The sequence below is a fragment of the Aspergillus puulaauensis genome, chromosome 5, assembly GCF_016861865.1.
Source record: "Aspergillus puulaauensis MK2 DNA, chromosome 5, nearly complete sequence".
In the NCBI taxonomy this organism is placed as follows: domain Eukaryota; kingdom Fungi; phylum Ascomycota; class Eurotiomycetes; order Eurotiales; family Aspergillaceae; genus Aspergillus; species Aspergillus puulaauensis.
Genome location: NC_054861.1, coordinates 147,277 through 175,163, shown reverse-complemented (window position 1 = coordinate 175,163; position 27,887 = coordinate 147,277). Strand labels below are relative to the sequence as shown.

General features: G+C 52.7%; 16 protein-coding genes across 16 annotated transcripts; 9 read left to right on the top strand and 7 right to left on the bottom strand.

Annotated features, from left to right (window-relative positions):
• Positions 1–915: 915 nt before the first annotated feature.
• APUU_50072S (uncharacterized protein) lies at positions 916–2,382 on the bottom strand (the record flags this gene model as incomplete). The annotated part of the gene is made up of 1 exon (XM_041705028.1): positions 916–2,382. One exon carries the CDS (start codon positions 2,380–2,382, stop codon positions 916–918), a length of 1,467 nt encoding a protein of 488 aa, XP_041557555.1.
• A 183-nt stretch (positions 2,383–2,565) lies between these two features.
• APUU_50071S (Mpv17/PMP22 family protein) lies at positions 2,566–3,084 on the bottom strand (the record flags this gene model as incomplete). Its single annotated transcript, XM_041705027.1, has 1 exon — positions 2,566–3,084. The coding sequence occupies one exon, from the start codon at positions 3,082–3,084 to the stop codon at positions 2,566–2,568; it is 519 nt and encodes a 172-aa protein (XP_041557554.1).
• Positions 3,085–3,304: 220 nt separating this feature from the next.
• Positions 3,305–4,946, top strand: APUU_50070A (uncharacterized protein; the record flags this gene model as incomplete). Its single annotated transcript, XM_041705026.1, has 3 exons — positions 3,305–3,770; positions 3,815–3,917; positions 3,962–4,946. The coding sequence occupies 3 exons, from the start codon at positions 3,305–3,307 to the stop codon at positions 4,944–4,946; spliced, it is 1,554 nt and encodes a 517-aa protein (XP_041557553.1).
• Positions 4,947–5,792: 846 nt separating this feature from the next.
• APUU_50069A (alpha/beta hydrolase family esterase) lies at positions 5,793–6,755 on the top strand (the record flags this gene model as incomplete). The annotated part of the gene is made up of 1 exon (XM_041705025.1): positions 5,793–6,755. The coding sequence occupies one exon, from the start codon at positions 5,793–5,795 to the stop codon at positions 6,753–6,755; it is 963 nt and encodes a 320-aa protein (XP_041557552.1).
• A 483-nt stretch (positions 6,756–7,238) lies between these two features.
• On the bottom strand, positions 7,239–8,660 carry APUU_50068S (uncharacterized protein; the record flags this gene model as incomplete). Its single annotated transcript, XM_041705024.1, has 6 exons — positions 7,239–7,693; positions 7,743–7,810; positions 7,856–7,973; positions 8,035–8,201; positions 8,252–8,451; positions 8,511–8,660. 6 exons carry the CDS (start codon positions 8,658–8,660, stop codon positions 7,239–7,241), a joined length of 1,158 nt encoding a protein of 385 aa, XP_041557551.1.
• A 1,287-nt stretch (positions 8,661–9,947) lies between these two features.
• On the bottom strand, positions 9,948–11,696 carry APUU_50067S (uncharacterized protein; the record flags this gene model as incomplete). The annotated part of the gene is made up of 5 exons (XM_041705023.1): positions 9,948–10,082; positions 10,146–10,501; positions 10,550–11,361; positions 11,412–11,554; positions 11,601–11,696. 5 exons carry the CDS (start codon positions 11,694–11,696, stop codon positions 9,948–9,950), a joined length of 1,542 nt encoding a protein of 513 aa, XP_041557550.1.
• Positions 11,697–12,763: 1,067 nt separating this feature from the next.
• APUU_50066A (SDR family NAD(P)-dependent oxidoreductase) lies at positions 12,764–13,606 on the top strand (the record flags this gene model as incomplete). Its single annotated transcript, XM_041705022.1, has 2 exons — positions 12,764–13,357; positions 13,412–13,606. 2 exons carry the CDS (start codon positions 12,764–12,766, stop codon positions 13,604–13,606), a joined length of 789 nt encoding a protein of 262 aa, XP_041557549.1.
• A 277-nt stretch (positions 13,607–13,883) lies between these two features.
• Positions 13,884–14,788, top strand: APUU_50065A (SDR family NAD(P)-dependent oxidoreductase; the record flags this gene model as incomplete). Its single annotated transcript, XM_041705021.1, has 2 exons — positions 13,884–13,944; positions 13,992–14,788. 2 exons carry the CDS (start codon positions 13,884–13,886, stop codon positions 14,786–14,788), a joined length of 858 nt encoding a protein of 285 aa, XP_041557548.1.
• A 1,301-nt stretch (positions 14,789–16,089) lies between these two features.
• APUU_50064A (uncharacterized protein) lies at positions 16,090–17,627 on the top strand (the record flags this gene model as incomplete). Its single annotated transcript, XM_041705020.1, has 3 exons — positions 16,090–16,371; positions 16,424–17,431; positions 17,481–17,627. The coding sequence occupies 3 exons, from the start codon at positions 16,090–16,092 to the stop codon at positions 17,625–17,627; spliced, it is 1,437 nt and encodes a 478-aa protein (XP_041557547.1).
• Positions 17,628–18,140: 513 nt separating this feature from the next.
• On the top strand, positions 18,141–19,372 carry APUU_50063A (uncharacterized protein; the record flags this gene model as incomplete). Its single annotated transcript, XM_041705019.1, has 3 exons — positions 18,141–18,471; positions 18,518–18,797; positions 18,856–19,372. The coding sequence occupies 3 exons, from the start codon at positions 18,141–18,143 to the stop codon at positions 19,370–19,372; spliced, it is 1,128 nt and encodes a 375-aa protein (XP_041557546.1).
• An 80-nt stretch (positions 19,373–19,452) lies between these two features.
• Positions 19,453–19,917, top strand: APUU_50062A (uncharacterized protein; the record flags this gene model as incomplete). The annotated part of the gene is made up of 1 exon (XM_041705017.1): positions 19,453–19,917. One exon carries the CDS (start codon positions 19,453–19,455, stop codon positions 19,915–19,917), a length of 465 nt encoding a protein of 154 aa, XP_041557545.1.
• Positions 19,918–20,222: 305 nt separating this feature from the next.
• On the bottom strand, positions 20,223–20,655 carry APUU_50061S (uncharacterized protein; the record flags this gene model as incomplete). The annotated part of the gene is made up of 2 exons (XM_041705016.1): positions 20,223–20,523; positions 20,588–20,655. 2 exons carry the CDS (start codon positions 20,653–20,655, stop codon positions 20,223–20,225), a joined length of 369 nt encoding a protein of 122 aa, XP_041557544.1.
• A 248-nt stretch (positions 20,656–20,903) lies between these two features.
• Positions 20,904–21,456, top strand: APUU_50060A (uncharacterized protein; the record flags this gene model as incomplete). Its single annotated transcript, XM_041705015.1, has 2 exons — positions 20,904–21,193; positions 21,249–21,456. The coding sequence occupies 2 exons, from the start codon at positions 20,904–20,906 to the stop codon at positions 21,454–21,456; spliced, it is 498 nt and encodes a 165-aa protein (XP_041557543.1).
• Positions 21,457–21,804: 348 nt separating this feature from the next.
• Positions 21,805–22,967, top strand: APUU_50059A (uncharacterized protein; the record flags this gene model as incomplete). Its single annotated transcript, XM_041705014.1, has 2 exons — positions 21,805–21,823; positions 22,180–22,967. The coding sequence occupies 2 exons, from the start codon at positions 21,805–21,807 to the stop codon at positions 22,965–22,967; spliced, it is 807 nt and encodes a 268-aa protein (XP_041557542.1).
• A 1,146-nt stretch (positions 22,968–24,113) lies between these two features.
• On the bottom strand, positions 24,114–24,749 carry APUU_50058S (uncharacterized protein; the record flags this gene model as incomplete). Its single annotated transcript, XM_041705013.1, has 1 exon — positions 24,114–24,749. The coding sequence occupies one exon, from the start codon at positions 24,747–24,749 to the stop codon at positions 24,114–24,116; it is 636 nt and encodes a 211-aa protein (XP_041557541.1).
• A 1,158-nt stretch (positions 24,750–25,907) lies between these two features.
• APUU_50057S (uncharacterized protein) lies at positions 25,908–27,826 on the bottom strand (the record flags this gene model as incomplete). Its single annotated transcript, XM_041705012.1, has 6 exons — positions 25,908–26,344; positions 26,395–26,883; positions 26,933–27,321; positions 27,367–27,527; positions 27,578–27,584; positions 27,633–27,826. 6 exons carry the CDS (start codon positions 27,824–27,826, stop codon positions 25,908–25,910), a joined length of 1,677 nt encoding a protein of 558 aa, XP_041557540.1.
• Positions 27,827–27,887: the final 61 nt, after the last annotated feature.

The following is a 27,887-nucleotide window of genomic DNA, read 5'->3' as shown; positions in this document are numbered from 1 at the left end:
GGGGTGAATCGGAGACAGCCGCCAACAGGTATTTAACCAGAGACTAGCAGCCCGGTACCAGGATATTCAGCCGGGGAGACAAGCTACGAGCAGCCACCGACGCGGTCCTGCTTATCACGCTTGGTTTCATTCGCTTCATTTCGTTTTTTGTCCAACCGTCCGCCAATCAAACCGCCCCGTGCGACGCATGCGGCCTGGCAGGTTAGGGCTCGACTCGGCAGTAACCCCAGTCACATTGACGGATCGCTGTCAGCGTTGCTGTAGCGTTACTGTACTGAATGGTGCTAGACACATATAACATCGATATATTCCACGATAACATATCCAGAGACTTCTATCAACACTCGAGACTGCAGCTGCTGACCCCAAGCCGAGGCTGATTACAGTTTGCGCTAGTTTAGTACTGGTTTAGTGCGGTTAGCGCCTTGGCACAGGCTAGCCACGTGCCTCCCCCACGCAGACAGCACTGGAAGGACAGTGAAGAAGGATTGAAGAGGATACAGATAGGATGGTATGTAAAGCCCGTAGAGGACAGTTGGATGGCTTGTTTGTAGTATTGTCATGGGAATGTCGAGCGTAGTCGTCTATGCAGCGACATGAACAAATATATATATATATATCCGATCACGCCAAAGACAGAAACTGAGTGCATGCGGACGAAGATATTAGACTCTGTGTAACAGACAATCTGTCTTATAGACAAGGATCATGCGACACAGTGCACTACCATTTTGTGGCTGATTTAGTGCTCGAAGAGGCGCGAGCTGTTTCCTTGTCATCTTATGGCATGCAGCAGTGATGCGATAAGATAACAATATGCAGTCTGAGTAATACGCCCACTGCGTTTACTGTATCATGCCGTATATCCACCACAATCAACACTAGTCGTGTATACTCAGGGCTGGAATATGGATCCTACAGCTCATCATGTCCCGGCCTAGATACAGACTCGATAGTGAGTATAACCCGCCGATACGCCACCAGCTCCCCATCCGATACCTCCAGAATCAAATGCAGGTGCTTGTCGCTCTCCGGCTGCGCATTCCGCCCTGGTCGACGAAGAACTTCTTCGGGTGGAATCGTAACAGTCGTCGAAGGGGACTCCGGATGGCTGATTTCGAGGTCTGCCACATCTCGTCTGGGCGTGTTGTTGTTCGACGACGGCTCGCGGTACTGCCACCATTTGAACATGAGAGCACGCCCATCAGGATCGCATGACTCGCTGGCATCGAGAATAACCTCTTGGCCGGCCTCGACTACCATTTCAATGACGTGTCGTCCTGGGTTACCGTTGACCACTGCAACCGGTGCATGGTTGGCCTTATCATATTCACCCGTCGCCGTCCACTGCATGCGCGCCGCAAAGTCCTTCTGGAAGGCCTCGCGCCATCGCCAGATCGTAACATGGGAGCCCATAATCGTTCGCCCCTCTGCATCCACCAGTGTATCGACACTATCGGCAAAGTGGCCTTCTCCGTACGCGACCGGGCCATATCGACCCCCCCATGAGCCCCATTCCGGATGCTCGGGGTCCGACAGTCCATTGGGGATCATGTACAGCAGTGACGGCGAATCGCCCTCGAGGATAAACTCGGCGTCCGGGTACTTGGACCCAAGCGGTCCTGTATTCTGGATGTTCGTGCGCACCCACTCCGGCGAGACTACCTCGTTGTCCGCGTTGCATGGGAAGTGGTAGTACATTTCGCCTGACATTCCTCCCCAGGCGGCGACGGCGTACCGGTTGAAGTGGTGGACGCTCGCGATGTAGAACAGCTGTGGCCAGTTCCGCCGGATCCACGGCCCTGTGTTGTCCTGGTCGGAGATTGAGTACGCGCGGACTTTCTTTACAAAGCGCTCGATCTCTGCAGCTGGTCTGGTTGCATTGACGTGCCAGAGGGCTTGGGCGAGAACAGATGCACCGCCCCAGATGGGAATCCATAAGGGCTCGTCGGAGCCATCGACTGCCTCGACGAGGAGTCTGGAGCCTGTGCTGTCTTTGCCCTCGCCGACTCCGTCCATGCCGTAGACTGGGAGACCAGAGGCGATTACCTTTTTGATATTTGCAGCCGACGGCCATCCGGTTGCGTGGGCTTGTAGATTTGGCAGGGACTGTCCGTAGCCATCTACAATTTCGTGCATTACATCTGGTCGTGTCGTGTCGTTCAGCCAGATACTGGTGGTGGCGACAAGGCCTTCGATGTGGAATTCATTGGCGTAGGCCAGCAGGCGAACGAGGGACTGCGCATCATCTGGCTCGTTTGCGATATCGCTGAGTACGAACATACGTGGGTTGTCTTCTTGCGCGAGTTGACATTGTGATTGAAGTGATACACGAGCCCAGAGGACCAGGGCAGCCCAGGAGACTGTTTTCCACCAAGCCATTTTATGCGGGATGAACAATACGAACGATATAGACAGCTCGGGTTTATAGCAAACCAGTCGCAGGCTACGTTTCTAAATAGGAATAGCAGAACAGGAATGCATAAGCGCCGCTGATCATCTCCAACTGCGCGGCCTTCTCTCCGACAGACGACATCCCAGTCCTATAACCCAGGCTCAACTTTCCTATTTCGCCAGCATAAACAGAGCCAAGAAGACATTCCAGCCGAATCCAACGCAGGATGCTACTAGAACCCGCGATTCCACCGGTACCCACAGGAAGTTGACCAGGGCGCAGGCTGGCCAGATCTTCCACGCGTTCCGGATCAACGGCCAGATCCTGCGATTCACCTCCGCCACGACTTGACTGGTGTTGGATAGTCGTACCGCGCTGGTGCACACGAGGAAGACGGTGTTCATGAGGAAGAGACCGGCGGTTTGGTCTATCGCCAGCTTGAAGAGGACATTGTGCCAGGCTGTTCTCGGTGTCTTGTCCGGTGCTCGAGGGGAGAGTGTGGGGAAAGTATCCTCGAGGAACCGCTGCCAGTGGCAGTTCAGATGTGCTTGTATCAGGCCGAAAATGGCGAATTCAGCCACAGACTGCCAGTCGATCGCTGTGAGCTTTGAGTTGGCAGCTTGCGCAGTGAGGTTTGCGGCAGACTTGAGGAGCGCTGATTGTAGGACCACCGTGGTCTGAACAGACATGATGAAGGATGCACGGTCGAACTCAAACTGGTGCCTGTGTTTGGATGTTTAATATATGGTGCAGACTACCTGGTTTCAATCACCCCCACGCCCCGCGCGCTTGGCCTTTCCTTGTGCTAAGAGTTGCCTTGTTGGGCTGGGAAGTTGGGGTAGATGAAATGTATAAATGGAGGCGTAAAACGAAGAGCATGGGAGAGGCGCATCTGTCTTATCTATCAATATGCTCGATGCAGTGAAGAATTACAGTCTCTTCCAGGACCTAAATGGGCGACTGATGCTCATCGGGGCTGTGTCCTCGCTCGGCGCCATGGGGTTCGGCTTCGACAATGGCTGGTGGGGAGGAGCCCTGGGTCTATCGGAGTTCCAGCGCAAGTATGGAGAATGGGACGATCAGCTTGGCCAGTACAGCATCCCATCACACAAAACATCAGTGGGAACAGGGACCGGGTCGGCTGGTATCATTCTCGGGTGCATCGTCGCTCCGTTCGTGACTACCACGCTCGGGCGTCGCAATGCCTTTCTTGTGATGTCCGCGTTGATGTCCGTCGGTATTACCTTGGAGGCATCAGCAGTGACCTCCTTCTGGCAGCTGGTTGTTGGTCGGATTATTGTGTATTCTGGGATAGGGCTGGCATCGAACTGTGTCCCTTTGTATCTGTCTGAATGCTCTCCTCCAAGAATCAGGGGTAAGTGTCTCCTCACTATCAACCAATGATACTAACGGCAACAGGTGCATTTCTCGCTCTCTACAGTTTCTTCAACTCGCTGGGAGTATTTCTCGCATCAATTGTTGTCTATTTGTCTCGTAACCGGCAAGACAAGTGGCAGTATCTGTAAGCACTAACTAAGCATTCGCGCATACAAACTAACCAGACAGGATTGTCATTCTGTGTCAACTGATCGTTCCCATCGGCTATGTGACCTTCTTTGTTTTTCTGCCCGAGTCTCCAAGATACCTGGTCTACCGCGGCCGATACGACGAAGCTGAAGCAGTGCTGCGGTCACTATCAAACCACCCAGAGACAATCCCACAAGAAGTCGAACTGCTCAAAGCGCAAGACCTCGAACAGCGCGAGCTTCACCGCGCGACGTCTATCTGGGATTGCTTCCAGGGCACCAATCTGCGCCGCACGATTATCGCCATGGGAGTGCAGATCCTGCAACAGGCCCAGGGTGTCTCATTCATCCAGAACTTTGTGGTCACCTTCATGGAGCAGCTCGGATTTCCGGACCCGCTGCGCAGTAATCTTATGGTGACGGGCTGCAGCTTTGCAGTGCATATAATTACCTTCCTTACTTTTGATAAGATCGGGCGAAGACCGTCGTTGTTCCTGGGATCTATCCTGCTGGCTGGGACGATGCTGGGTACTGGGGTAGCAACGAGTACAGGGACTGCTGGGAACTACCCCGCCACAGCGGCCGAGGCGTCTGTTGCCCTTCTTATTCTCTGGTACTGCATCTACGGATTTACCTGGGGCCCTGGATGCTGGGTTGTGGCCGGCGAGGTTGGGACTGGCCAGCTGCGAGAGCGCACGTTGTTTCTGGCCTCTATGGGCAGTTTCGTTACTTCGGTTCCTATCAACTTTGTCAACCCGTATGTTCAGGCCGATTTGGGTGGCGCTGTGACGTTTATTTACGGGGGGTTCTCGGTGGTTGCTGCCGCTTGGGTGTGGCTCATGGTTCCTGAGACGAAGGATCGGTCGTTGGAGGAGCTGGATGACATGTTCCAGGCGCGAATCTCGACCAGGGCGTTCAAGAACCATGTTTGCACGGGACTGGGTGCTGCAATTACTGGACTAGTGGAGGGTAAGGCTGATGCAGAGTGGGTAGAGGAGAAGCTTGCGACACGGTCATCTGGATAATCTATGAAAGAGAATAGGGCATCAGCCTTGGGATAGCTTCATTGTGCCGATAGACGTTACAGGTGAGCACTAGAATCCAACGCTTAGTTGATATAGGCTCCTGGATAGGAAACATGATTGTCTGGAATTTCCCTGGGGATAAGGGCCTTGACGGCGCCGGCAGACACGCTTACCGGTGAGGTTAGGGCTGGTCCATATAGTTTCGAAGGCTGCTACCACTGAGCTGCAGCTTCGCATCCGGTATTGCAAACAGAAAAAAGCCTATACTGAGAAACCATTTCGCGCCTTTTTGTCCTGACTGAGGACTGTTGTTGACATGCTGAAGTAAGGAGGATCCAATAGTGGCGCAGCTGAATCAGTGTTTATGCAGTTAGAGAGCCCTTGCCTGGATATTCCCTGAATGGAGATGTTCGCAACGAACCGACGACCACCGTGGGTCACTCTGGGTCGATATCACGATCTTCTCGATCGGAGCTCACCGATCACGCGAGTGTTTGCGAGTCTCTGACTCTCTGACTCTGACAGCGAGAACAGCCCCACGATCGGCACTCGATCAGGATTCTCTCCCCGCAAACTCGGCAATCTGAGCTGAGAAATCGGTCAAGCATGAGGCGTGATTGGTGGATTTATATGCAATCAAGGGGTGCACGTCCCCATCCTCCGGACCTGTTCGCTGCACGCCATGGAGGAAACGCTGGCTTATTCGGGGTACAGCGGAGCGTCGTGCTGACGGGGAGGCCGGTCCTTCGCGTCTGCCCTTCCATGGGCTGGCTTAAGGCAGTTTAAAAGGCTGCTGCCAGCCGCGTCTTGGGGATGTTGGCTCGGACCATTTGCTGAGAGCAAAAAATGCACATTTCCTCCATCGTCGCCCTTGCAGGCCTGGCCAAGCTGGCCCTGGCAGACTCCGGCTGCGACACCGACATTCCTCCAGCCTTCCCCAGTCCTGGCTCCAGTAAGTCGTTGCATCTGCCCGACAGCGACCGCGAGTACATCCTCTACATCCCTGAGACATACAACACCAGCACGCCCGCCCCGCTGTATTTCTCCTTCCATGGCGCCACCAGGGACATGGCTTCACAGGAGGCCCTGTCTCAGTTCTCGAATCCCAAATTCAACAAGGATGCAGTAGTCGTTTACCCCAATAGCAAGAATGGGTACTGGTTGTCGAATCCCAAGGCGGACGCCTCGCACCCGGACGATCTGGATTTCACGCACCAGCTCCTCACGCATATGGAGGAGAAGCTCTGTATCGACTCGAGCAGAGTCTACTCGGTTGGAAAGTCCAACGGTGGCGGCTTTACTAATGTCATCGCGTGCAATGATACCGTTAGGGCCCGTTTCGCTGCGTTTGCTTCCGTCAGTGGTGCGTACTATGACGCTGAGTCTGCACCGGATGTGCCCCCTTGTGAGCCTGCAGATCGTGATGAAGGGTTTCCTTTCCTTGAGTTCCATGGGGAGGGCGATACCACGGCGCCTATTGATGGGAATACGAATGAGAACCGCAAGGTGCCTATCATTGATATCCTCAACCTCTGGGTCGAGAACAATGGGTGCGAGCAGAACGCTCCCCCGGCGGAGAATAAGACTGTCTTTGAGGATCCGGTGGTGAAGCACGTCGTTTGGAACTGTGGTGGGAAGGATGGGATTGTTCAGCACTATCGCGAGGGCAATAACGGCCACTGCTGGCCCAGTAAAGAGGGAAACAGTGACTTTGAAGACCATCCAGACCAGTGTCCCATGGGGAACTATGTCTTTGACGCGACAGAGTGTATTGTCGACTTCTTCAGCAAGTACAAGCTGAACTCGTGATCTGGACTGTTTCACGAACCGTCCCAATATACGGTTTGATCAAGCTGTTGATTGTTTGGATGTCACTGCAATAATAGACTGCATAACGTATTCAATAGATCATTGTAGGCGCAAGTACCAAACTTGGCCAGTGAAACAAGGATGTCTTATCAAACATTGGGAGAGGGTGGATGATGACTAGTTAACGTGTTAAATGTCAATAATCACGAGGTGAATAGATTTTGTACATCAAGCTGCCTGGTCATAAACGGTCGAACATACCTTCTACAGCGTGGAATATATGATCCTAAACATAAAAGTCGAGGACGTACCCCCCGTAGAGTTCCATTCAGGTTAAATGCCAGGAAGAGGTGGCTCAGAAATCAAATGGTATCATTACTATAGAGTACAAGTAGAGATGGCCACCGCCACCACGGAGTATATTGAATCGAAGTCTTTGTCTTTTTTCTTTTCTTTTCTTCTTTCTTCTGTCCACAAAAGGAATCAAATATGCTGCCTGGCCCTCACTGGAGGAGGGGGCATGCTCTCGCCAACAGATCCCTCGCCATTCCTGCGGTCCTCGTACGACACGATGACCTCCTTCACCTGGTAGATATTCTGCGCGGTGTCCCTGTTTCTAGGTAGGATGCGTCTGGTGTCGATGTCGTCGCCGTCGTCGATTTCCACCGTCTTGCCGTTGCTGGTGACCACGCAGTCCTGACCGTCGTCGCCCTGGATTCTGCTTGAGATGAGAGTGTCCATCCCGTAGCTGGGCTGTCTGCTTCGGTTGGCGCTGGACTTGCCGTAGGAACCGCCGAGGTTGTTGTAGTTCGAGGCGTCCTTGGAGGAGGCCAGGCCGCGGATGGACCGGTAGAGAGGACGGAGGGCAGGGACGGAGACGCAGACGATCGTCGTGGTCAGTTCGGAGTTGGTCCAGATGACGGAGTCGGTTGTCGCATCTATTCTCTGTTAGCTGTGCGAGGGACAATTGGTTTTATCTGAGCATACATAGGTATTCGGTCGATTGGGACAATGAGTCGAGGGTCCTGGTCCGGATGACACCGCAGACTCCGGCACTTGATGCTGTTAGCAGGGAACGGCGGGAAGATCTTCAGACTTACAAGATGCCCAGACTGAGAGATGCACAGATTGTGATCTTTTCCTTGCGCTTCATGTTCAGGCCCCAGAGGGCGTACCAGGGGAACAGAGCCAGCACAAAGTCGAGGGCCGCAGACCATGCTATTTGGTGTCAGATACTTCATGGCATGCAGTCGATGGTGAGTGGGTATTCATGACTTACCACACATGACGGTTGCAATCACAGTGAGACTCAACGGACAGCTGTCCTTGGGGATTCTCGTGTCCCAGATTGACTGGACCGGTGTGCACTGTGCAAACACCGTAATGGCCAGCAGAATACTGAGGACCATGATGCTGATGTTCCAGAACCACAGAAATGCCTTGTGCCTGTTATTCGTGGTTAGGAGGTTCTGGAAAGGCTGAGATGCTCAACGTACCATTTGCTGACGACAATACGCAGCAAGAACACACCCACCGCGAACTTACTAATGCCCATGGCAATGGCCACCACGCTCTGGCCGCTCAGGAGCAGCAGCATCGCGCGGCTTGTCTCATGCTGTGAGAGGAACTCTGCATGGACTCCCATTCCATAGGCAGCAGATCCGGTACATAATCCTGCAAAGGCCACCATCAAAAACTTCAGACCGGGTTAGCATCAGAGGGGAGCGTTCGCAGGAGGGAATGGCGGCAGCGTACCCACGTTATCACCAGCAACAAGTCATCCCAGCCAGGGTTGCGAAGAATCCTGACTCGAGTGTAAACCCGCAGCCCAAGCACGATCAAACATATCACTGTCTCCATCCAGAGGACCCCGACAAGGGTCGGGCCCTTTTCCCGCAGAACCATGTTTGCTGGTGGAGGAACGTACAGGGGATGATACGAGAAGAACTCAGTCCAAGCTCTGGATGGTTCATATATCAACCAGGTTTTCGGGACGCACTGGGCTAATATAACAAAGGGGTCAGGGGCGAGACCACAGGCAAGTGACAAGAGCACGGAGTACGCGCCTGATCAATAGAATTTGACTCGAAGATCCAGGGACTGGCAGCGGTGATCGCAGCCTGATTGCAGCTAGATCTCAACGGTCCCGTCTTCACTTCATAGTCTAACGGCTATCCGTACCAGTCTGAGGGGATGGGCCAAGCAGTCCGGCGAGTGTAGAAAATCCCTTCAGCGCGGTATTCGGGGCAGCTAAACGTCGCCAGCCCGTGCAGAGGCAGGGGTGTCAGGCCAGGTAACCAGCAATGGGGCGACTATATTATTATTATCTGATAGTAGCCGGACCTGCCCCGGCAGCAGTGGGGGCACGCAGGACAGGCTATAATTGTAGCCCAATACACGAGTGGCCGACCTTGATCGTGCGATATGTCAAGTCGGACGTACGTACTTTCTGTCGAGAACTGGAGCCGGACGAGCTCCGGCTGAAACAGCCTTGAGGGCCATGGTGGAACGCTGTGGGTTCCAACAAATCCTTTGGCCTGGCTGAGACCCGCCCAATCTAACTAGCGGGCTGTCAGATTTTTGAGAATTCCGGCGCGGATCGTCGATTCGTAAGTTACCGAGCATAGATAGGCAGTGGCCTCCTCTTATGGCTGCTCGCCGTGGGGTTTCCGTGCAGGTCGGAGGGAGTTGCTTTCGGGGGAGCCCTAGGTGGGACACAAACCGGGCCTCATCTAGAACAGTCGACGCGGTCGTGGACTCTTCGACCCGTGCCGGATGCGAAGACCACTTTCCCCGCCACGATCAGCGTCCAGCCGTCCCAACCGTGAGCTTTGTCTGTGACTTGCCGTGAGAGTTTTCGGTTAGTTAACTGGTGGCGTTGACCTAAGGCGGGTGGCGGCAGGGGTGGGAGCCTTGCACAGAACAAGCCAAATGCAGCCAAATTCATCGTCGAGTCGTTAATGTAGCAGGATTCGGCTTGAGTTGCAGGATTTGACAGCAGTTTACAGGATTTTGTCACGGCTTTGGCAGGATTTGCGGTCATCAACATGAGACAAATTAATTAAAGGCATATTCTAAAACAAACTAAGAAACAGAAGCAGATTCACAGAATACTTCTCGCCCCGCCACCCACACTGTACAGTTTCTACTACACTAATCTAGGAACACACCCCGCTTAGCATCTTTTACTGATTACACCTTGTTGGAGATGGCGGACTCGGAGTTGGAGACAGAGTTGCTGTCCTGCGCAGCCAGGGCGTCCTGCAGGTCGAGCTCAACCGTGTCTCCGAACTTGGCGTTGATTTCCTCCAAGCTGAGACCCATTGTCTGCAATGATATTAGCCGGTTATATCCATTATACTCATTATAAGAGGTTGAGGGATTGGTTACCTCGGGGAAGTAGAAGATGATGCCGACGGTGGACACAACAGTGACGGCAACGAACACCATGTAGTACTTCCACCCAATGGTCGCAAGGGCCATGGTGACCGGGCCAGTGTACGCGACGGCGTTGCCAAAGAAACTGGCAAAGGCAATCGTGGAGCCCTCGCTGCGGAGGTGCGTGGGCCAGATCTCAGCCCCGTACACGTAGGCCGTGCACTCGATGGTGGAGGTGAAGAAGGCGCCGAAGATGAAGTAGATGGCCACTGCGGCGTTGATGCCAGGGGTGTAGGTAGAGTTGAGATAGTACTTGGACAGTGCGCCCATGACGCCGATAATAGCAGCGGAGCCGAATCCACCGGCGACTGCGGTTGTTAGTCCGTATATAAACACGGTTCAAAAGGTAAACATACTAAGGAGCTTCACACGTCCAACGCGGTCCAGCAGGATAACGTTGATTCCACAGCCGATAATGGCACAGATGGTCCAGACGACACCAAGTCCCAGCTGCATTGTCGTATCGAATCCAAGACCGCCCATCAGGGTTGGGACGAGGTTGGCAATGGCGGTGATGCCGGTTCCCTGGCCCATAACCCACAGCAGGATAGAGCAAAGAGCACGCTTGCGGTGGGAGGGAGTGCGGATGATGTGCATGTAGCCACGCGGGGTGTTGCGCTCGAACTCGACCTGGGCCTTGATCTGGTCCAGCTCAGCGTGCGCAAACTTGGCGCTTCCGTCCTTCTTGGTGCTGTGCAGGTACTCGAGCACCTTCTTGGCTTCCTCATCGCGGCCCTTCTCGGTGAGCCATCGGGGGGACTCGGGGATGAAGAAGAGCGAGGCCAGGTGCAGGCAGCCAAAGCCAGTCAGCACAATGAAGATGAGTCTCCAGGCAACATCCGATTCAACGAAGCTAAAGGCCAGAGCGAAGATGGCACACAGGATATATGCCGTCACTACACCAACACCGACAAGGCCGACCAGCATGCCACGTGTATGCGGGGGAGAGACTTCGCTCATGTAGACCGGAGTGTTGGCGAACAGCATTCCGCCGGCAATACCGCTGATAACACGGCAAACGGTGAACATGGGTACGTCAACGGATCCAGCCTGGAGAGCACCGGAGATGATCATAAGGACTGATGCAGCTTGATTGGCAATGCGACGACCGAACTTGTTGGAAATGGGAGCCTGGAAGACGGCGCCAACGAAAGCACCTCCTAGGAAACTGGGGTCGTCAGTAGACGCTCCAAATATACAGAATGCTCCATAACATACCCAGAGAGCATGCCATCTTGAACGCTGGTGGCATCGTCCCTGTTAAGGAACTTTGCCTGGAAAGAGGGCTGGGAGAGCGAGCCGGAGAGCGCGTTGGCAGCAAAGCCGTACATAAATCCACCCAGACACGCAGTGACGACGACCTGGAAGGTTAGCACGGCCATTGAGCTTGGATGATTTCTAGCATACCAGGATATTGACCAGACTGGTCCCCGGGGTCTCGACCTTGGCCGCGATGGGCTGGACATCAACACCAGACTTCTGTTTCTCAGGTCTGTCGGCCATCTTGATCCCAGTGTTGTCAATTAGGAGACAGTAGACCCTAGATAGCGTACACTTGCGAGAAGGAAAAAATCAGAATGCAGAGTCCTCGTCCTGAGGTGGTTAAGTATTAGCTCGTCCTAAACCTGATTAAAGCAGATAATAACCCCTGTCAACACCCCTATTGTGCCTAGTCATGTCAGCCGCCTATCATCTTCCTTTGCACGGCGTGATTATCCCTCATCCGGGGCAGGGCAGACAAACGTGGTGCGCGTGCCGGGGGGTGTGGAGAGCGGCCCATGTGGCATGAGAGAGCGAAGAACACCAACGCTAGACTTGGGACCATGTCGAGATCTTCGTGTCTATCGCAGACTTTGCAGCAGCTGTTACCTAATTACACGCGCTATGCGACTCAAGCTAATTCCGAGATACGGCTCCTGCAAGGCTGCAAGTACTCTCCGGTGGGCTGCCAAGCTAGCAGCAGAATGGCCATTAATCCTGATACCGGAATTGTCCCAAGCCACGACCAGAAGGATCAATGGTGTCTCTTGGCGGAGATGGCTTAAAGCAAGTATGCCGCTTGGATTGTAGTCAAATGCAGCAGCTTGAGTGCTTGACACTGGCAGTTGACAGTTGACAGCTTGGCACAGTGGAGCAGTCTGAGAAGGGAAAAAGGGCCCACGCAAGCCCTGGTCTTGGACTGTTAGTCTCTTGGAGATGCAAGGCTTACAGCGGCCGTAGCGGCTCCACTGGGGATCCTGGTTTTGCATGGTCTGTTTAAACTGCTTTAGCTGGTGGTCTGCGCTGCGGACCGGAAATTGCCCTAACGGTGTTTGCTTCTCGCAGTCGCCACGGGTTCTGCCTCTGTTACTCTGCCCCTGCTTCCCGTGTCACTAATCCAGTTAATCCACCGTTTGGGGCCGGAAACCGTTTGCAAAAGTCGGTCAGCGAGCCCAGACTGCTGCTGCACGATGGACATAAAGTCCGGCGCAGCGACCGTTGTCCCACCAGCCAATCCCAACCTTGCCACCCTTTGATCTGTCACAAGTTCAGAACAACGCTGGACGTTTGATTTTTATTTCCTAACCAAAATGGACTTCCCCGAGGCCCCGATTTTCCCCGTCCTCAAGGACAAAGTGGCTATCATTACTGGTGGCGCCCAGGGCATGGGCAAGGCCACAGCCTCCGTCTTCCTCCGCGCAGGGGCAAAGGTGGTCATCGCCGATGTCAGGGACGAACAGGGGGCCCAGGTTGCTGAGGAGCTCTCTTCCCTTGGCGAGGTTCGTTTCGTACGCACAGACATCTCCAAGTCGGAGGATATCCAGAACCTCATCGCGCAGACTGTCAGCGCATTCGGCAAGCTAGATGTAGCCATCAACAACGCCGCGATGACCCCTGACAAGACGGCGCTCCTCGAAGCAGACGAGGACTACTGGCGCCGGCTGATAGATGTCAACCTGACGGGGACTGCGCTCTGCTGCAAGTATGAGATGCAGCAGATGAAGAAGCAGGGCACCAGGGGCTCAATCGTCAACATTGCCTCGATCAACGCGTACATGCCGCAGCCCAACATGCCGGCGTACACTCTATCAAAACACGCCATTCTGGGGTTGACCAAGCACGCAGCCACAGAGGGAGGTCCCAGCGGCATTCGGGTAAACACCGTGGCCCCAGGAGCTATTTTTGTAAGCAATTTCCCACGTGGGCTGCAGGGTACAAACTAATGCTAATTAATGCAGAGCGAGATGTCTGCTGCGGCCCTGGAGATCATGGGCACAACGCACGACGAGTTCGCGCCCAAGGTCAGCAGTCTGCACCGGTTCGGTCAGCCCCATGAGGTCGCCCAGGCTTCGCTCTGGCTGGCTTCGGACAGCTCGTCGTACGTTCACGGCGTTAGTCTTCCGGTTGACGGAGGATTCCTTTCCAAGTGGTAGTCTTTCTGTATATAAAACTCCGACTGTAGATATCAATGGGCAACGCTAACTGACGGCAACAACGCGGCAGCAACTCGAAAAGTAAACCCGTAGGTTCAATAGTAAACCGTATTATTAGCGAGGGATTCGGCCCCTTCCCCGGCCGTTTCAAAGTGGACCATCTGGTGCCAGCCTGGCCGTGTGTGGATTGTGGACCGGATATAAATGTGCACCACCCCGTCGTCAGTCGTCGCACCATCCCACCTCGTACGCTCAGTGTTTCAATTGCACCGTCACTATGAGTAGCATTCCTCGCATCTATGAGGGCAAGCTCGCTCTTGTCACCGGCTCCGCCCGCAGTAAGTTGTAGTCGATCTGCGTACACCAGTATCCTAACCGTCGCCAGGCATCGGTGCTGAGATCGCCCGCAACTTCGCCAGCAAGGGCTGCAATGTGATCATCAACTATGCCACCGCGTCCTCTGACGAGAGAGCTGCGACACTTGCCGCTCAGCTCGAGAAGGAGTTCGGCATCCAGGCGCTCCCAATCCGCGCAGACATCACCACCAGAGAGGAGTGCGAGCGCATTGTATCGGCGGCGAAGGAAAAGTTCACCAACCCGCAGACTGGAAAGCTCCAGATCGACATAATCGTGCACAATGCTGCGATTCTCTTCATCGGGCCCCTTGAGACCGTCGACCCTACCGAGTTCCACCGCATCTACGAGGTGAATGTGCTGGGTCCGATTCTCCTGACCGGTGTCTGCAGGGACTATCTCCCCACAGATCGCTCTGGGCGCATTGTGATGCTGTCGAGTATCAACTCCAAGGTTGGTACAGAGCACACCACCCTGTACGCTGGTACGAAGGGCGCCATCGAGGCCATGACGAGGGTTTGGGCTCGTGAATTGGCTGAGCGCGCGACCGTCAACTCGATCAACCCGGGCCCGGTCATGACCGATATGTATCTCTCTGCGCCTGACGAGGTGAAGTACGGCCTTGCGCGGTGGAACCCCCTTACCCCGTTGGTTCCTGTCCGTGAAACCGACAGCGACGAGGTCAAGGAGCTGGGCAACAAGTTTGGTGGCAGAGCAGCGTACGCAGAGGAGATTGCTGGCCTGATTGCGACGATTTGCAATCCCGAGTTTGGATGGTGCACTGGAAGTATTATTTCTGCTAACGGTGGGCTGTCGTTCAGTGTTTAAATATTCATCTGATTTATGATAAATGACACCTATGACATTCATCTCATATTAGCATACAATACTCAGTTTTTGATGACAAGATTGATTGCAAGATAGTGGTGGAGCTTTACATTATAGCCTTGTTCAAGTATTGAGATTTCCTCGTCTTTTATGGCCGCACGTAAGTATGTTTCCCATTCGATGGTACCTGAATGGTAGGTGTTTGTGCATTCGGTCCAGTTATATATATACCATTTCATATATTTACACCCTGCTCCTGGCAGTTCTCAGACCACACCAAGTTGAATTATTATAATGCATACGTATAATCAAAAAGATATTCATTGGGCAATGGGTACGCTTCTGGAATATATCTTCGTACTGGTCGCGATGTTGGCCGTCGCAGTGGCATGCACCTCAGGGGTCGTGTCTTGCTATGTCAATGCTTCGACTTCAAAGACAACTAGTTGGAGGGCTCCAACAAATGGAATATGTTTCTTTATACCTGAGCTGAAGGAAGCAGATGAGGGCGTTTATTCGAGTGCGAGCAGATCAACATACACCGACATCAACGGTGGCTCAGAGTCTGCACTGGATCTCTCTATCAGGATATGATGAGCATCAGGGGCAATTCAGCGCACGGTTCAACTCTATTGGGGTGGCATTCCTTCATTCTGGGCACGATCCCCGGATATTATCTGAGACTGTCAATCTGTCCTTGAAAGCTTGCGATCCTGCGAGGTTGGATTTATTGATCCAGCGAGGATCCGTGAGACACGCTTCTACCTGTGTATCCATGTGAGTTTGCCGTATTTCTACCTGAGATGGGGCTGGCTTGCAACCAAGGACAAACAGCCAAAGTAGGAGGGAAAGGGCGACGACGACTCTTCAAGTCCGGTAGAGGCAGACTCCCAGCCCGTAACATCCACGTCCTTTGCGGGGTGACAGCGACTCGGGATGGACTCCGAGCTGCTCCTTTTGTGTTCATCAATTGGATGTTCGGGACTCACCCCGCCACGAAACTTTCGGGTGCGACTCCGTGGCTTGTATAGCCTCGGATACAGCGCGGTCCGCATTCCGCCATCGGAATCAATTCCACTGCCAAAGTTACATATCTGGGTCATTCTATATTAGCGAACCAGAGATTGAAGAATTCGACGAGACCCATCTAATCCTATCTACAATGGTAGACCCTTCGAGTCCCCGTGGGGTGTATGCACCCACAGCGGAATGGGGGCACTGGCATTTAACCGGTTGATGGCCCACTGACAAAGTTAAGGTGTACGAGAGACTTAGGGCTACTTGCTTTGAATTTTGCAACAATGTCTGCGCCAGAGACTCAGAGCAACAAACTCCAGGATTCAATTCATACGGAGAATGTCGTCCCCTCACCGCAAAAGCCAATGGAAGGGGCCCTCGACGTGGAAGATCCTGCATGTCCTCGGAATTGGCCATCGTGGAAGAAAAATGCCCAGATCCTGATGGTCGCGTTCCACTCGATGTCTGCAACGTTCATTGCCGCTGGAATCATCCCTGCTTATGAGGCGTTGGCAGAGGAGTATGGCATCACAGTGCCCGAGGCGAGCTACCTGACCTCAGTCCAGGTGCGTATTATGCTGCTTGATGGTGACCACTGCTGACAATAGCTCTCCGTAGATCCTCCTCTTCGGCCTCGCCCCGTTCATATGGAAGCCAATTACAGAAATATACGGCCGATACCATGTCTTCTTGCTGTCGGTATTTGGGTGCATGCTGTGCAACATTGGATCAGCCCGATCTACCACCTACGCCGCCCAGATGGTTTCAAGAGTACTGGGTGCAATCCTTATATCGCCGCCGTTTGGAATCGGCAGCGGAGTGATTACGGAACTGTGCGAGCCAGAACATCGAGCGCAGAAGCTGGGCTGGTGGACCTTGCTGCTCACGCTGGGGACGCCCTGCGGCCCCTTCATCATGGGATTTGTGTCTCAACATGCCGGTGTACAGTGGATCTTCTGGATCTTCACCATCGTGAATTTCGTGCAGTTGGTTCTCTATGTAGCTATCGGCGAGGAGACGCTGTACATCCCCGGACAGCCAAACAGTACCAGCAGGGGGTTCTTTGCGAAGTTCGTCCCCAGACGCATTAATCCTCGTCCCCTTCGACTGCGCGAGTTCATCGAGCCTGTCTTTCTCTCACGACATACCCGAGTCCTTATCCCTGCTATCGCCCATTGCATTGTCTTCTGCTACGCGAATATCGTCCTGATCGTGGAAATGCCCATCGCGTTCGGGGAAAAGTTCCATTTCAACGCCCAACAGATCGGTCTACAATTCATCGCCATAATTATCGGCTGCGTGCTTGGTGAACAGCTGAGCGGACCTATTTCCGATTGGTTCTTGATGATGTTGAAGCGAAAGAGAGGGTATTTCCATTCAGCAGATCGCCTGTGGCTTTCGTATATTGGCTACGCGACGGTCGTTGCCGGCCTCCTGGTCTGGGGCTTCCAGCTGGAAAAAGCCGATAGTACCTGGAATGTCACTCCTTGTATTGGAGCGGCCATTGCAAGCTTTGGCAATCAGATCATTACCACGATTTTGATCTCGTTCGCGGTGGACAGCTACAAGGAGCAGTCTACCGATGTGGGTGTTTGCATCAACCTCTACCGTCAGATATTTGGATTTGTGAGTGATCTTGTTTTGTTTTATAGAGAGATGCTAACATGTTTCGTAGATTGGCCCGTTCTATTTTCCGCAAATGTTCGAAACCCTGAAGCTGTCTGGTGCTGCAGGCGTGATGTGCGCTGTTGTTGCTGTCGCTGCTCTGCTTCCTACAGTCGCCATACAATTCGCTGCGTCGAGGGCAAAAGCTGGACTTTGAATTATGCGATGTACCAACCAGTACAGAAAGACTGGCCACATGTACCATACCATCTCACCGGAAGCCAGAGGCTTATTACCATAGCCGTAATACTTATCTCTGGTCATACGTCGGAAGTTAATATTGTAAACCCAAAGCTGACACAGGCAAGGTTAGAATGAATATCATATGATACACATGCCATTATATGATACAACAGCAGAAACTGTAAAAGTCAGTGTATTCAGTTATTATGTCACATTCACATTCATACCACACCTATGAAGGGCTTCTTATCAAAAGCCTTCACTGATCCTCCTCTACGAACTTGTTAAGTTGGCTAATAATTCAGCAAGTACAAGGCAACAGAGACACACATACTGACATTAAAACGACGAGTTCCTTTGTTAGACAGTCCCTCATGTACTGACAACCTTGCTGTGAGAGATCAAGGACATAACCGCCAGACAGACCGCGTTTCATTCGAGATCGATACTCATTGTGCTAGTTGAGACATCACTATTTTGACCGAATATGCCGCTAAAGAGAAAGGCCAGCCAGGACAATATCGCCGAGACGAAGGTAGAGACTCGTAGCGCGCGTCGTCGCAAGATCAAAGAGACAGGACATTTACCCCCAGACCCCCTATTAAGCGCTTTGCCCTGGGATTGTGCAAGTTTGATCTTTGACTACCTGGAGTTACCAGACTTGGCTCGCTGCGAGCAGGTGTCCCAGGGCTGGAAGACCTTTGTGCAGCGCTGGATGGTTGCCAGGGGGCACTACCTGCATCTCCCAGAGTCATTGAGACCCGACTTTGGGGCAGCAAAGACGATGGAACGGCAAGTTGCGATGGTGAAGCGAAATGGTAAGTAATTCGAATATTCACGGTGGCCCTTTTCTAACAGGCCTAGTTGTGCACCTTCAGAAATATAACAAAATCGCATCCGGCCGGGCTTCGAGTGTGCGAATCATTCAAAACGCCCAGTCCTTGGAGGTTAATGGAGACTTTGCAGCCTGGGTAGTGCGACATAGGCTCTATGGGCAGCGTCTTGGGTTCCAAGCTGATGGCTCGCCGTATCGAACTCGATATTGGGACCTTTCCTGCAACTGCAATATATCTGGAAACACCATTGTGCACGTCAGCCCGGGGGGCTACGTTGTTGTTCGAGTGTCCAATCACTCGGGCTATTTGTAAGTGCTCCGGTTGGGGAGATTGTTCAGAAACCTCCATGCTGACCATGGCCTTTAGGGACAGAATCGTCTCGATATCAACTGGAACGCATTTGTGGCGCCGCGCAAGCGAGGCAGGGGTGCCATTCACCGACTGGCCTGAGATCCGGGGCATTGGAGCAACGAGGCTCTACTCTGTCCAGAGGGAAGAAGGGTCGATGCATCAGGCCTATCTCCTAGTCCACGAGCTGGCGACTGGTACCCTCCTTTACAGATCGCACGTCAGGGACTACCACCGGATCCGGGAGCCCTCTAATAGCTTCTGTGTCCGTCGGATTGGGAATCGGGAAGTTTTGGTCGTCTTTAGTGTTCCGCCAACTGAGACATCGCCAGAGTCGCCAAATCATGTACACCCTGGCCAGAAGAAGCTGGAGGGATTCCTGGTCATCAACCCCGAGGACGGCAGCACACTGCAGAGGTTCGACGCCCCTTTTTGTCAAGACAAGCACCGCTGGGTGTCCCAGCACTACGTGGAGTCACGGATCGTGCCCTGGACCGAGAGTGAAGGGGTCTTTGCGGTTTCTGCCGGCATATGACAGAGACTGACTGGGTGTTTAAAGTGGAGGCATTCTCAGCCAATGCAGACGGTACATTCCACAGGGTCCGAACCAATATAATGACGAAGGACAGGGAGGACAGGGCGTACAGGGCCATTGGAATCCCAGGTCAAGAGGTGCTGGACCCGCAAATCGACCCATTCAACAACCTGTTTCTGGACTTAGCTCAGGCTTGTAGCGTCCCTCGCATCACCCCAATGGAGACGTGTCACCAGGCGGACTTGGGCGACCGGGAAGACATCCCCCGACATGCGAGCGTCCAGGTGGACAGATGGCTTCGCGAGGGAAAGGAGCAGAGGATAACTATGCCTCCTATGACCAAGGAAGGTACAGGGCGCCGGTGGCTTGCTCTGAGGTGGCCATGGCTGGAGTCGGCAACATACAGACTGCGGTCTGCAGGGATGAACAGGCTGGTGGTTGAGCCAGACGGGCTTCGCGTCGACGACAAAGACCATGTGCACACGCTGTTTGACTTTGAGTTCCGCCGGCCCTGCAACCTGAGCCTCAAGTCCCGACTACGATAGTGCCAAATGTATGATAAGTTAGGGTTAAATGCATGAATCATGCATATGGGGACGACTTCCTCCGCATCTCCATCGTGAATAACTCTCGCATTCCACTACTGCATTAAGACTATGCCAGAGGGCCTGGAACAGATCAGATCTCGTCCTGTAGTCCCTTCATCTAGACACCAGGTTACCTGTAAAATGCCTCGAGCCCCGAAAAGCCGGAAAAGTCGGTCCCCCTATATTAGGTCGCAATGAGCAGCTAACAGATCAACCGGCTGCATTACGTGTCGCAGGGAGCGACTGACCAGGAAGCTCTCGGGCTATCCTGCTGGCTTGATCACGACGGTATTTCCGCATCCCGGAGCCGGCGCGATCTTACGGGCGAGTATCGTGAAGGGATAGTTCCGGGGGATGATCTGGCTGCGGATGTCCAGCAACTTGTGCAGTACATACGCCAGTTTGGCCGGCGATGCCTCGATGGTGTCGCCGCTGATCTTGTTAGTAGCGCCGCCGTGGTACTTGAACACCTGGTATGACCTCTCGAGATCCTCCTCTAAGGCTGCGCTGAATGGCCTTCCATCTTCCAAGGTGTTGATTGTAGCCAGAAGTTGAGGGTTGGATCTTTGGTTCTGCAAGATGAGAGAATAAGTGTGTGAATGAGATGGTACTGAGGAGCGGGACTTACGCAGGGTTGAGCACCGTGATTGTCGAGCCGGAGCCAGTCACCAATTCATTGTTACCGAATAGCGACATGGGCTAGTCGTAGTGACGCCTATTTGGAAGTATAATACAAGCACTGGTGGACATCTTCAAAGAAAATTGTTAGGGAAGTCAATTGTTGAATACGCAAGTGCCCCGATTCGGCAGTGGGAGGGCATCAATCTGTGTCAATCATTCCGTACTCCAATAGAGTCCTATTGTTTTTAATGGTACACAATGGTGAGGGAACATCAATAGAGCTCTAAATCTGCCAGTTGCTATTGTATCTGAATAGCAAGTGAATGCACAGTGCCTCGCATCAAGGAAGGCTTCAATGGACTCCCACGTCCGTCACCGTCGGCCTTGAGACCCAGACAGTTATCCCCAGTACCCCTGAATCCGACCTAAAACACTCATACGATGCCATTGTGATTGGGGCCAGATTCACTGGCCTAACTGCAGCCCGCGACATCTCCCTTGCTCACGGCTCCAACGGTCTGCTGGTCGACGCCCGCGATCGCATTAGAGGTCGGACCTGGACTGCCTCCGCCGTGAGCGAGGATTTTGACATAGGCGGCACTTGGATCCATGGGTAGGACATCTCAAAAGCCAATTACTGAGTGACCGCTGATACGATGATGCTTTAGGAATGAACACCATTTCTTCGCACAGGCTTACCGATGCGGCCTCGACCGGTTGATCAAGACGTCCAATAGCACCGAGAAGCCCGAGAAGGTCATATACAAAGCGGCGACTAGTGATCTCGTGAAATCAACGTCCAGACAATGGATGGCAGCATCGAGAAGATCGGACAAGCCTTCTTCAGCCCCGACGGGCTCACCAGCGGCGAACTGAAGACACCGGCACTGTGGATGCGATATGAGTCTTTTGAAATAGTAAACAGTCATGTTGGTTCAACGACCGGTGGTGTAGTAGTGAGAGCAGTCCTGGGTTACTCGGAAACATAGAGCATCATAATAAGTATACAACGCAGATCGACTACTCCGGGGTTGGATCTGGTCTGTCCCAGACTTCCCCACTGCCGTATCCCCTATGATTTCCCGCAGTTGATCTTGTCTCTTACAGTCACTTAGGGTTCATGGCAGTAACCAGACCCTTTGGAGAATGACGAATGGCTTCATGGGAGGAGTCAGCATGGCAGGCATCTCCACCGCATGAATTGGCAATCAATAGCGAGTCACAATGGGTCGGACAATAGTCTGTAAGTTAACTTAGCTTCTTATTGTGCTAGCTCATATCTAAGCTTTCTTTCATTGTTCGCTGCATCGGAAGCTTGTTTATACAAGATGGCTAATATCCAGGTTATGTGTGAATTAACTCCATCTTCATTTGATGTGATTTCATTCAACTTCATTGAGTGGTCCAGGTACATCCCAGCTGAATACAGCAAAGAGCATTTTCATAGGTGAAACAACGTAGCAGGGTTAGTTGAATAGCAGTAGCTCTTTCATTATGTATGTTGCAAAGGTATGTGAACTGATGAAACCTCTATCAGACACTCCCATTCACAGCCCTAATTAAAGCATTATTCGATACCAACATGATGCTGCATCACAGCTCTCAACTCGACACATAAATACCTCCTTCTTGCCAGCCAATTCCTCAGCCATCCAGTCCAAGCAATCCTCATTCGAACATCAGTCAAACATCATACCCAAGCCCAATCCACAGCCCAACTGAACATGTCTTACTACTCTGGCACACCTCGCAGGCGAGGAGGAGGCTCGGGAGGCAGCAACTATACCACAACCCCAGGTCGAGAGAGCAGCGGGTTGCACGCTGGCGGCTCTCTTACTTACGAAGTCCCTCCTGCAATTTCACGGCCTTCTGACCCCATTACGGAACCCGTCCCTCGACTGGACGGACCTCCTCCTCGTGCTTTGGGCTTCTCGTCGGCTGCCACCACGCCCATGCGAGGACGAACATCGGCGACCCCGTCTGTGCGGAGCTCGAGCTCCTCTTCAGCCGCCAGTCAGCACAGCAGGCCCGGCAGCGCAGCGGGTACGGGCAGGCCAGGTGGAAATCCATCACCTCCAAGGCAAGACGCTTATTTAGCCCAGTTTGGTGGAGCAGGATTGCCTCCCTCTCGTCCTCAAGGAATGGTTGACAGTGTACACGCCCGTGCCGCAGCGCGTCGGGCTGAGCCAGCTCCGACTCCGACTCCGAACCCATTCAACCCACTAGACCTACCTCCTGCTCCTCCTCCCGGGATGGGACGACCAGGGGGGCCTCCACCTGCAGGACATCCACCTGCGGGATCTCAACCTGGGGCTTCAGGCCAAACCCCAAAGCGGCCAGGTCCGCACAGTCCTCCAGGCCCAAGCGGGCGAGGTGGGAAGAAGTAGAAGGTGTCTGCTGTGGTTATTCATCTTATTCCAAATTCTGTGTCTTTCTTTTTTCATTCAATTTTGCCCGCAAGCTGCAAGAGACTGAAGGTTTTTCCCCGACGCGTGTCGGTTTTTCCCTTCCCATTCTCTGCGGCGACAAGGAACTGGGGCCTATGGTTTTGTTGTTTCATTTAGTTACTTCTTTTCCTCAATTTATTTAGTCTGCGTGTGACTTCTGCTCAGTATCCGTTCAGAGGTTTCATTCATCAAGTACTGCAATTAAGTGCACCGCGAAGCTCATTAAACAATAGGAAGAACTTACTTGCTCACTCCGTCTAAACAAGCCATAGTATTTCAAGCATTGGCTAACGTAGACCCCGATAAAAACGTCAATTGATCATAAGAGAGTATATATCAACAATATCTACCCATGTTTTGCGACTTGAACTGCGATCACTAGACTTGTGCAGTAATATTGCTCGCAATCTCTAAATTAACACAGTGTCTAATACTCCCTTTGCTTCTGGACTAAGCTTAACAAAGGTTCGTCGTTCTCGAATCTGGCCACGTTCTCTCCAAGTACTTCGGCGTTTCTCCCATTGATCAATAAATGCACTGACATGAGGGTGCAGCATGGCATTTGGCAGATACCACAGCTCATGGTCGAATGGAAGTGGCTCCGGATCAGTGACATCAAGTGCGCACATCGCAATCCACCCTCGGTGACTGGCCGGAGACTGGCTACCATTGTTGTCTGATCAATAATGGCCCCTCTCGAAACATTCAGTACCGCAGGTCCGGGACATTAGTGGTGCCTTCACCGAGGGTCCGGAATTCGTCTTCACCTAGGAGGTGGTGAGTATTCTCTGAGTGGGAGCGTCACCACGAACATATCAAGGCCCTGTTGAAGGAGTTCATGCACGGCTTTGCTGAGCTCATGATACCACGCACAAGGTAGGATCCGCTGTTTCTCTCTGAAAAGCGGTAAACGCCAGGACCTTTGAACCCATACTACGGTACCGTCCAATACTTGAATAACCGGGGGGAGTCATGGTTCTAACTTGACCTTTGGTGGATACGACTTCATGATGAGCCACCCAACGCCCTTCTTATATGGAAGGTCTGTCGGTTAACAATGGCTTGCTACCACTGGCTCCTCTCAAATCAACTCTCCCTAGGGGATGGCGGACGTCGTGGCTTCATTCCTTCCCTTTCTTCCCTTTCTTCCCTTTCTTCCCTTTCTTCCCTTTCTTCCCTTTCTTCCCTTTCTCGCTTTCGCTTCCTTGCCACCTTTTCGAAATCAACCCGGATTCCCACGAATTCGAAAAACTTTGGTATGTGTGGAGGCTTCGGCTTGTTGAAGACAATTTCTTGCGGGAGTTGAAGCTTCAGGTAGTCATCACTAAGAAACTGGATAGTGAAGCCGGGCTCTCCACAGCCGCATTCCACTCGGTAGGTGTCTAGACCCGCGTGTTTGGGGAAGGCGAAAGGGCCAAACTCACAGCCACGGTCCGCATTCAGACATATGTGGCCGTACATTCGCTGTGCATCTCGCTCCGTCAGGGGCTGGTGCTCTGTGTTCTCATCGTCGAGGTTGCAGAACTCGATGTACTTCCTTGCGTAAAGGGGCGAACTATAACAATGGGTGACATGATCCGTAGAATATAAGTTGAAATGGAAAGTCTTGCCGGTCGTTGCGCGAAGAAAGGGCGTTTTGCCCTCTTTTCTGTTCTTGACAGAGTCGTACACTCGCTGGGTCTCCTCTTCTTTCTTCTTTTCAGAGAGCCTGCATTCCTCCATTTCCCTCTGCCACTGCTCCCTTATATCTCGAAGGTCCAGTTTCCGCCATTTACGTTGCTGTTTGAGTCGGTAGTAGTAACGGGCGTCGGGTCCTTGGTATGATCCGTTCGACTGCCTGCTGTCCGGGCTATCTGCTCCATCCTCGACCTCTTCGTCACTAGTACAGATATCCGAAATGACTTGATCAAAGTCTCGCGGGTAAGGCTCAATGTCTCGGGCGACCAAACGATGATACCATGTCGGTAGATCACGTCTCGTCTGTGCCAGCTTCTGAAAGCGAGTGCCCAGTGATTTCAAACAACACGATGAAGGTATCTGAATGTTGAATGTTGAATGTTGAATGTTGAATGTTGAATGTTGAATGTTGAATGTTGACAAGTCCTACAGGTGACCTCCGGTCACCTTCCAAGGCCTCTGGCGTATCTACTATACCGGAGGCGTATAATGCATACTGTCTGCACTACCCGGACCCACCGGCGAAATCTTTTATAATAGAGAAATGTTTGAAAGACGCGTCTAACACACGTGGTCTAACCCGATTTGGCGTTGTTATCGCGATTCCCAAATAGGAAGGTCATGCCGGTGGGCAGCATTATAATTGTAGAACTCGGGCGCCAATATAATACAGAACAGAATAGAAGTTCGGATTGACTCATGTTGCAACCGGATGCGCAATGGACGGATTTACTACAGTGGCCTCAGGCATCTTGCGGGGTGATCAAGTGGTCAGGGCTAGACGTGAGGCCATCAATATATATATTTGAGAGGCGACTCGCTGTAGTACAAGGTACCTACAAGTTCAGTGGTTCAATGAAAGATATACCAGCAGATTACTACTTGACAACTACTTACAATTTTAAGCCATAAATTGTGCAGTTACTGTTGTCGGTCTTGAACAGTGGGCGATGCACAAATGGCATAAAGTTATGCAGAAAACCGGGAACTTACGGAACCACATCGCGTCCTGACCCAGATCGCGCGGTTCGATTGTCCGTCAAACAAACACAATTAACTATGGTGCAGCTTTGCAATAGTTCAACAATCTCGATGTTTTAATTAAACACCGCGAGAAATCAGTTGTCATCTAACCAAACTATATAATCCGATATAATGCGTCTATGTACCATGTATCGTGTCTACCAAGGCCGTAAGTATAATCTAGAACAACCAGGACAAGAACCGGTTATAAAACTTCTTCCATCCACGAGCATGCAAATCCTCGACGGCCTTGCGCGCGACGAACTCTTCCTCCTCGCGATCAATCGCCGCCTTGCCGGTCCAGATGTCGGCATTGTGTGGCTTGATGAGCTCGGTCTTCTTGATGAACTTCCAGGCGAAAAAGGCCGTGACGTACACAGGGATTCCCAGGTACGCTGTGATGAAGGTCTTGTAGTCGAAGTTGCCGTACTCGGAGTCGTGAATGAAGACATTGAAGCTGCGCGTGAAGGCAATCAGGACGCAGAAGAACAGAGCGACGTACGAGCCGTTGATTCCCAACGGGGCCTTGTATGGGATGGACGAATCGGGTACGCCCTGTGCTTTGCGGGCGCGGATGAAGCAGATATGGGCAATGAGGAGCGATATCCAGGTCAACACTGCACTGGTTAGCTGGAAACGTTTATGGAGGCTTATAGGCAGAACATACATCCAACAATGGAGACGACGTCAGTGAAGTAACCAAAGACATCCTTTGAGCCTTCGGACACACTCGTGAAGGCGAGACAGCAGAACAGAGACGAGAACCCGAGAGAATAGATGGGGATGCCGCTGTTGTTGGTTTTCGCAAAGATCTGGGGAGCCTTGTGCTCTCGGGCCAGACCATAGAGCGTTCGGGTGGCAATGTAGAGATCCGAGTTGGCGGCAGAGAAGACGAAGACCAGAATACAGGCGTTGATGATGTGAGGCAATGCTGGAACCTGCTTCATGGCTGCGACGAAGGGAGACGCAGCAGCAGAGTTGGAGGACTGGGTAGCGAAGGCCAGGTCCTCGGAGTCGTACGGGACCAGCATGCCCACGAGGAGCACACTGAGAACGTAGAAGACAATAATACGCCAGAAGGTCAGCTTGATGGCCTTGGGAATGGTCTTTCGAGGGTTCTGGGCCTCTCCGACGGTTACACCGATGAGTTCAGTGCCTGTCACGGTCAGCACAGCGAATACAGCTTAGACTAGGGCAGTTCGTACCGAGATATGCAAACGTCGCCGACACCATGGTCGACCAGAATGCGAGGAACTTGCCCAGCGAGCCCTCGGAGTATTTGGGAGCAAAGGCACCAGGGTCGTTCCAGTAGCGAAAGCCCTTGCGGTCGTGGTCAGGGCCTCCGCCCAGAGCGAGGACCAGCGAGCACAGGATGATTCCGACCATAACAATGACCTTGAAGGAGGAGAGCCAGAACTCCATTTCCCCGAAGATCCGGACGCCAAAGTAGTTGATCACGATGATTGTCACCATAAAGATGGCAATCCACACGCCCGGGTTGACGTTCTCAGCGGAAGTGCGCGGCCAGTAAGTGATGACCAGCGCAGCAGCAGTTAATTGAGTCGGAGGCAGGATGATGTATTTGATATAGTAGCTAAACGGTCAGAATACGAACCAAAGACAGATAAGGAGTACTTACCACCAGCCAAGCGTGAAGCCCAGCGCAGGGTCGCAGAATCGAGCAGCATAGCCGGTAAATCCACTGGACAGAGGCAGCCATGCAGCCATCTCGCCCAAAGCACACATCACCGTCCAGACGATTAGCCCCATAAAAGAATATGCAATGAAGAGAGACCCGGGCTGGATTCAGTAGTTAGTGCTGTCCATTTTGCAAGATGCTGGAAGCTTACTCCGGCCCTGGATCGGTCAGTCAATCAGTCAACAGCTGGAATGGGAAGAGCATACGTTAACGCCTTGCCAGTACCGATAATCAAGCCAGTTCCAATGGCACCTCCAATGGCAATCATACTGATATGACGGGCCTTGAGGTCGCGGTGCAGCTCGACATGTTCGTCCTGGGGCTCCTCCTTGAGGTCCTCGCGGAACTCATACTGCGCAGTCTGCGCTTCAATGGTGTCGATTTCATCGTGGGGAGCCATAACAGTACAGAAATGTCGCTATCCGTATACAGTAAAGGCGCGTCTGTATACAGTAAGGGCG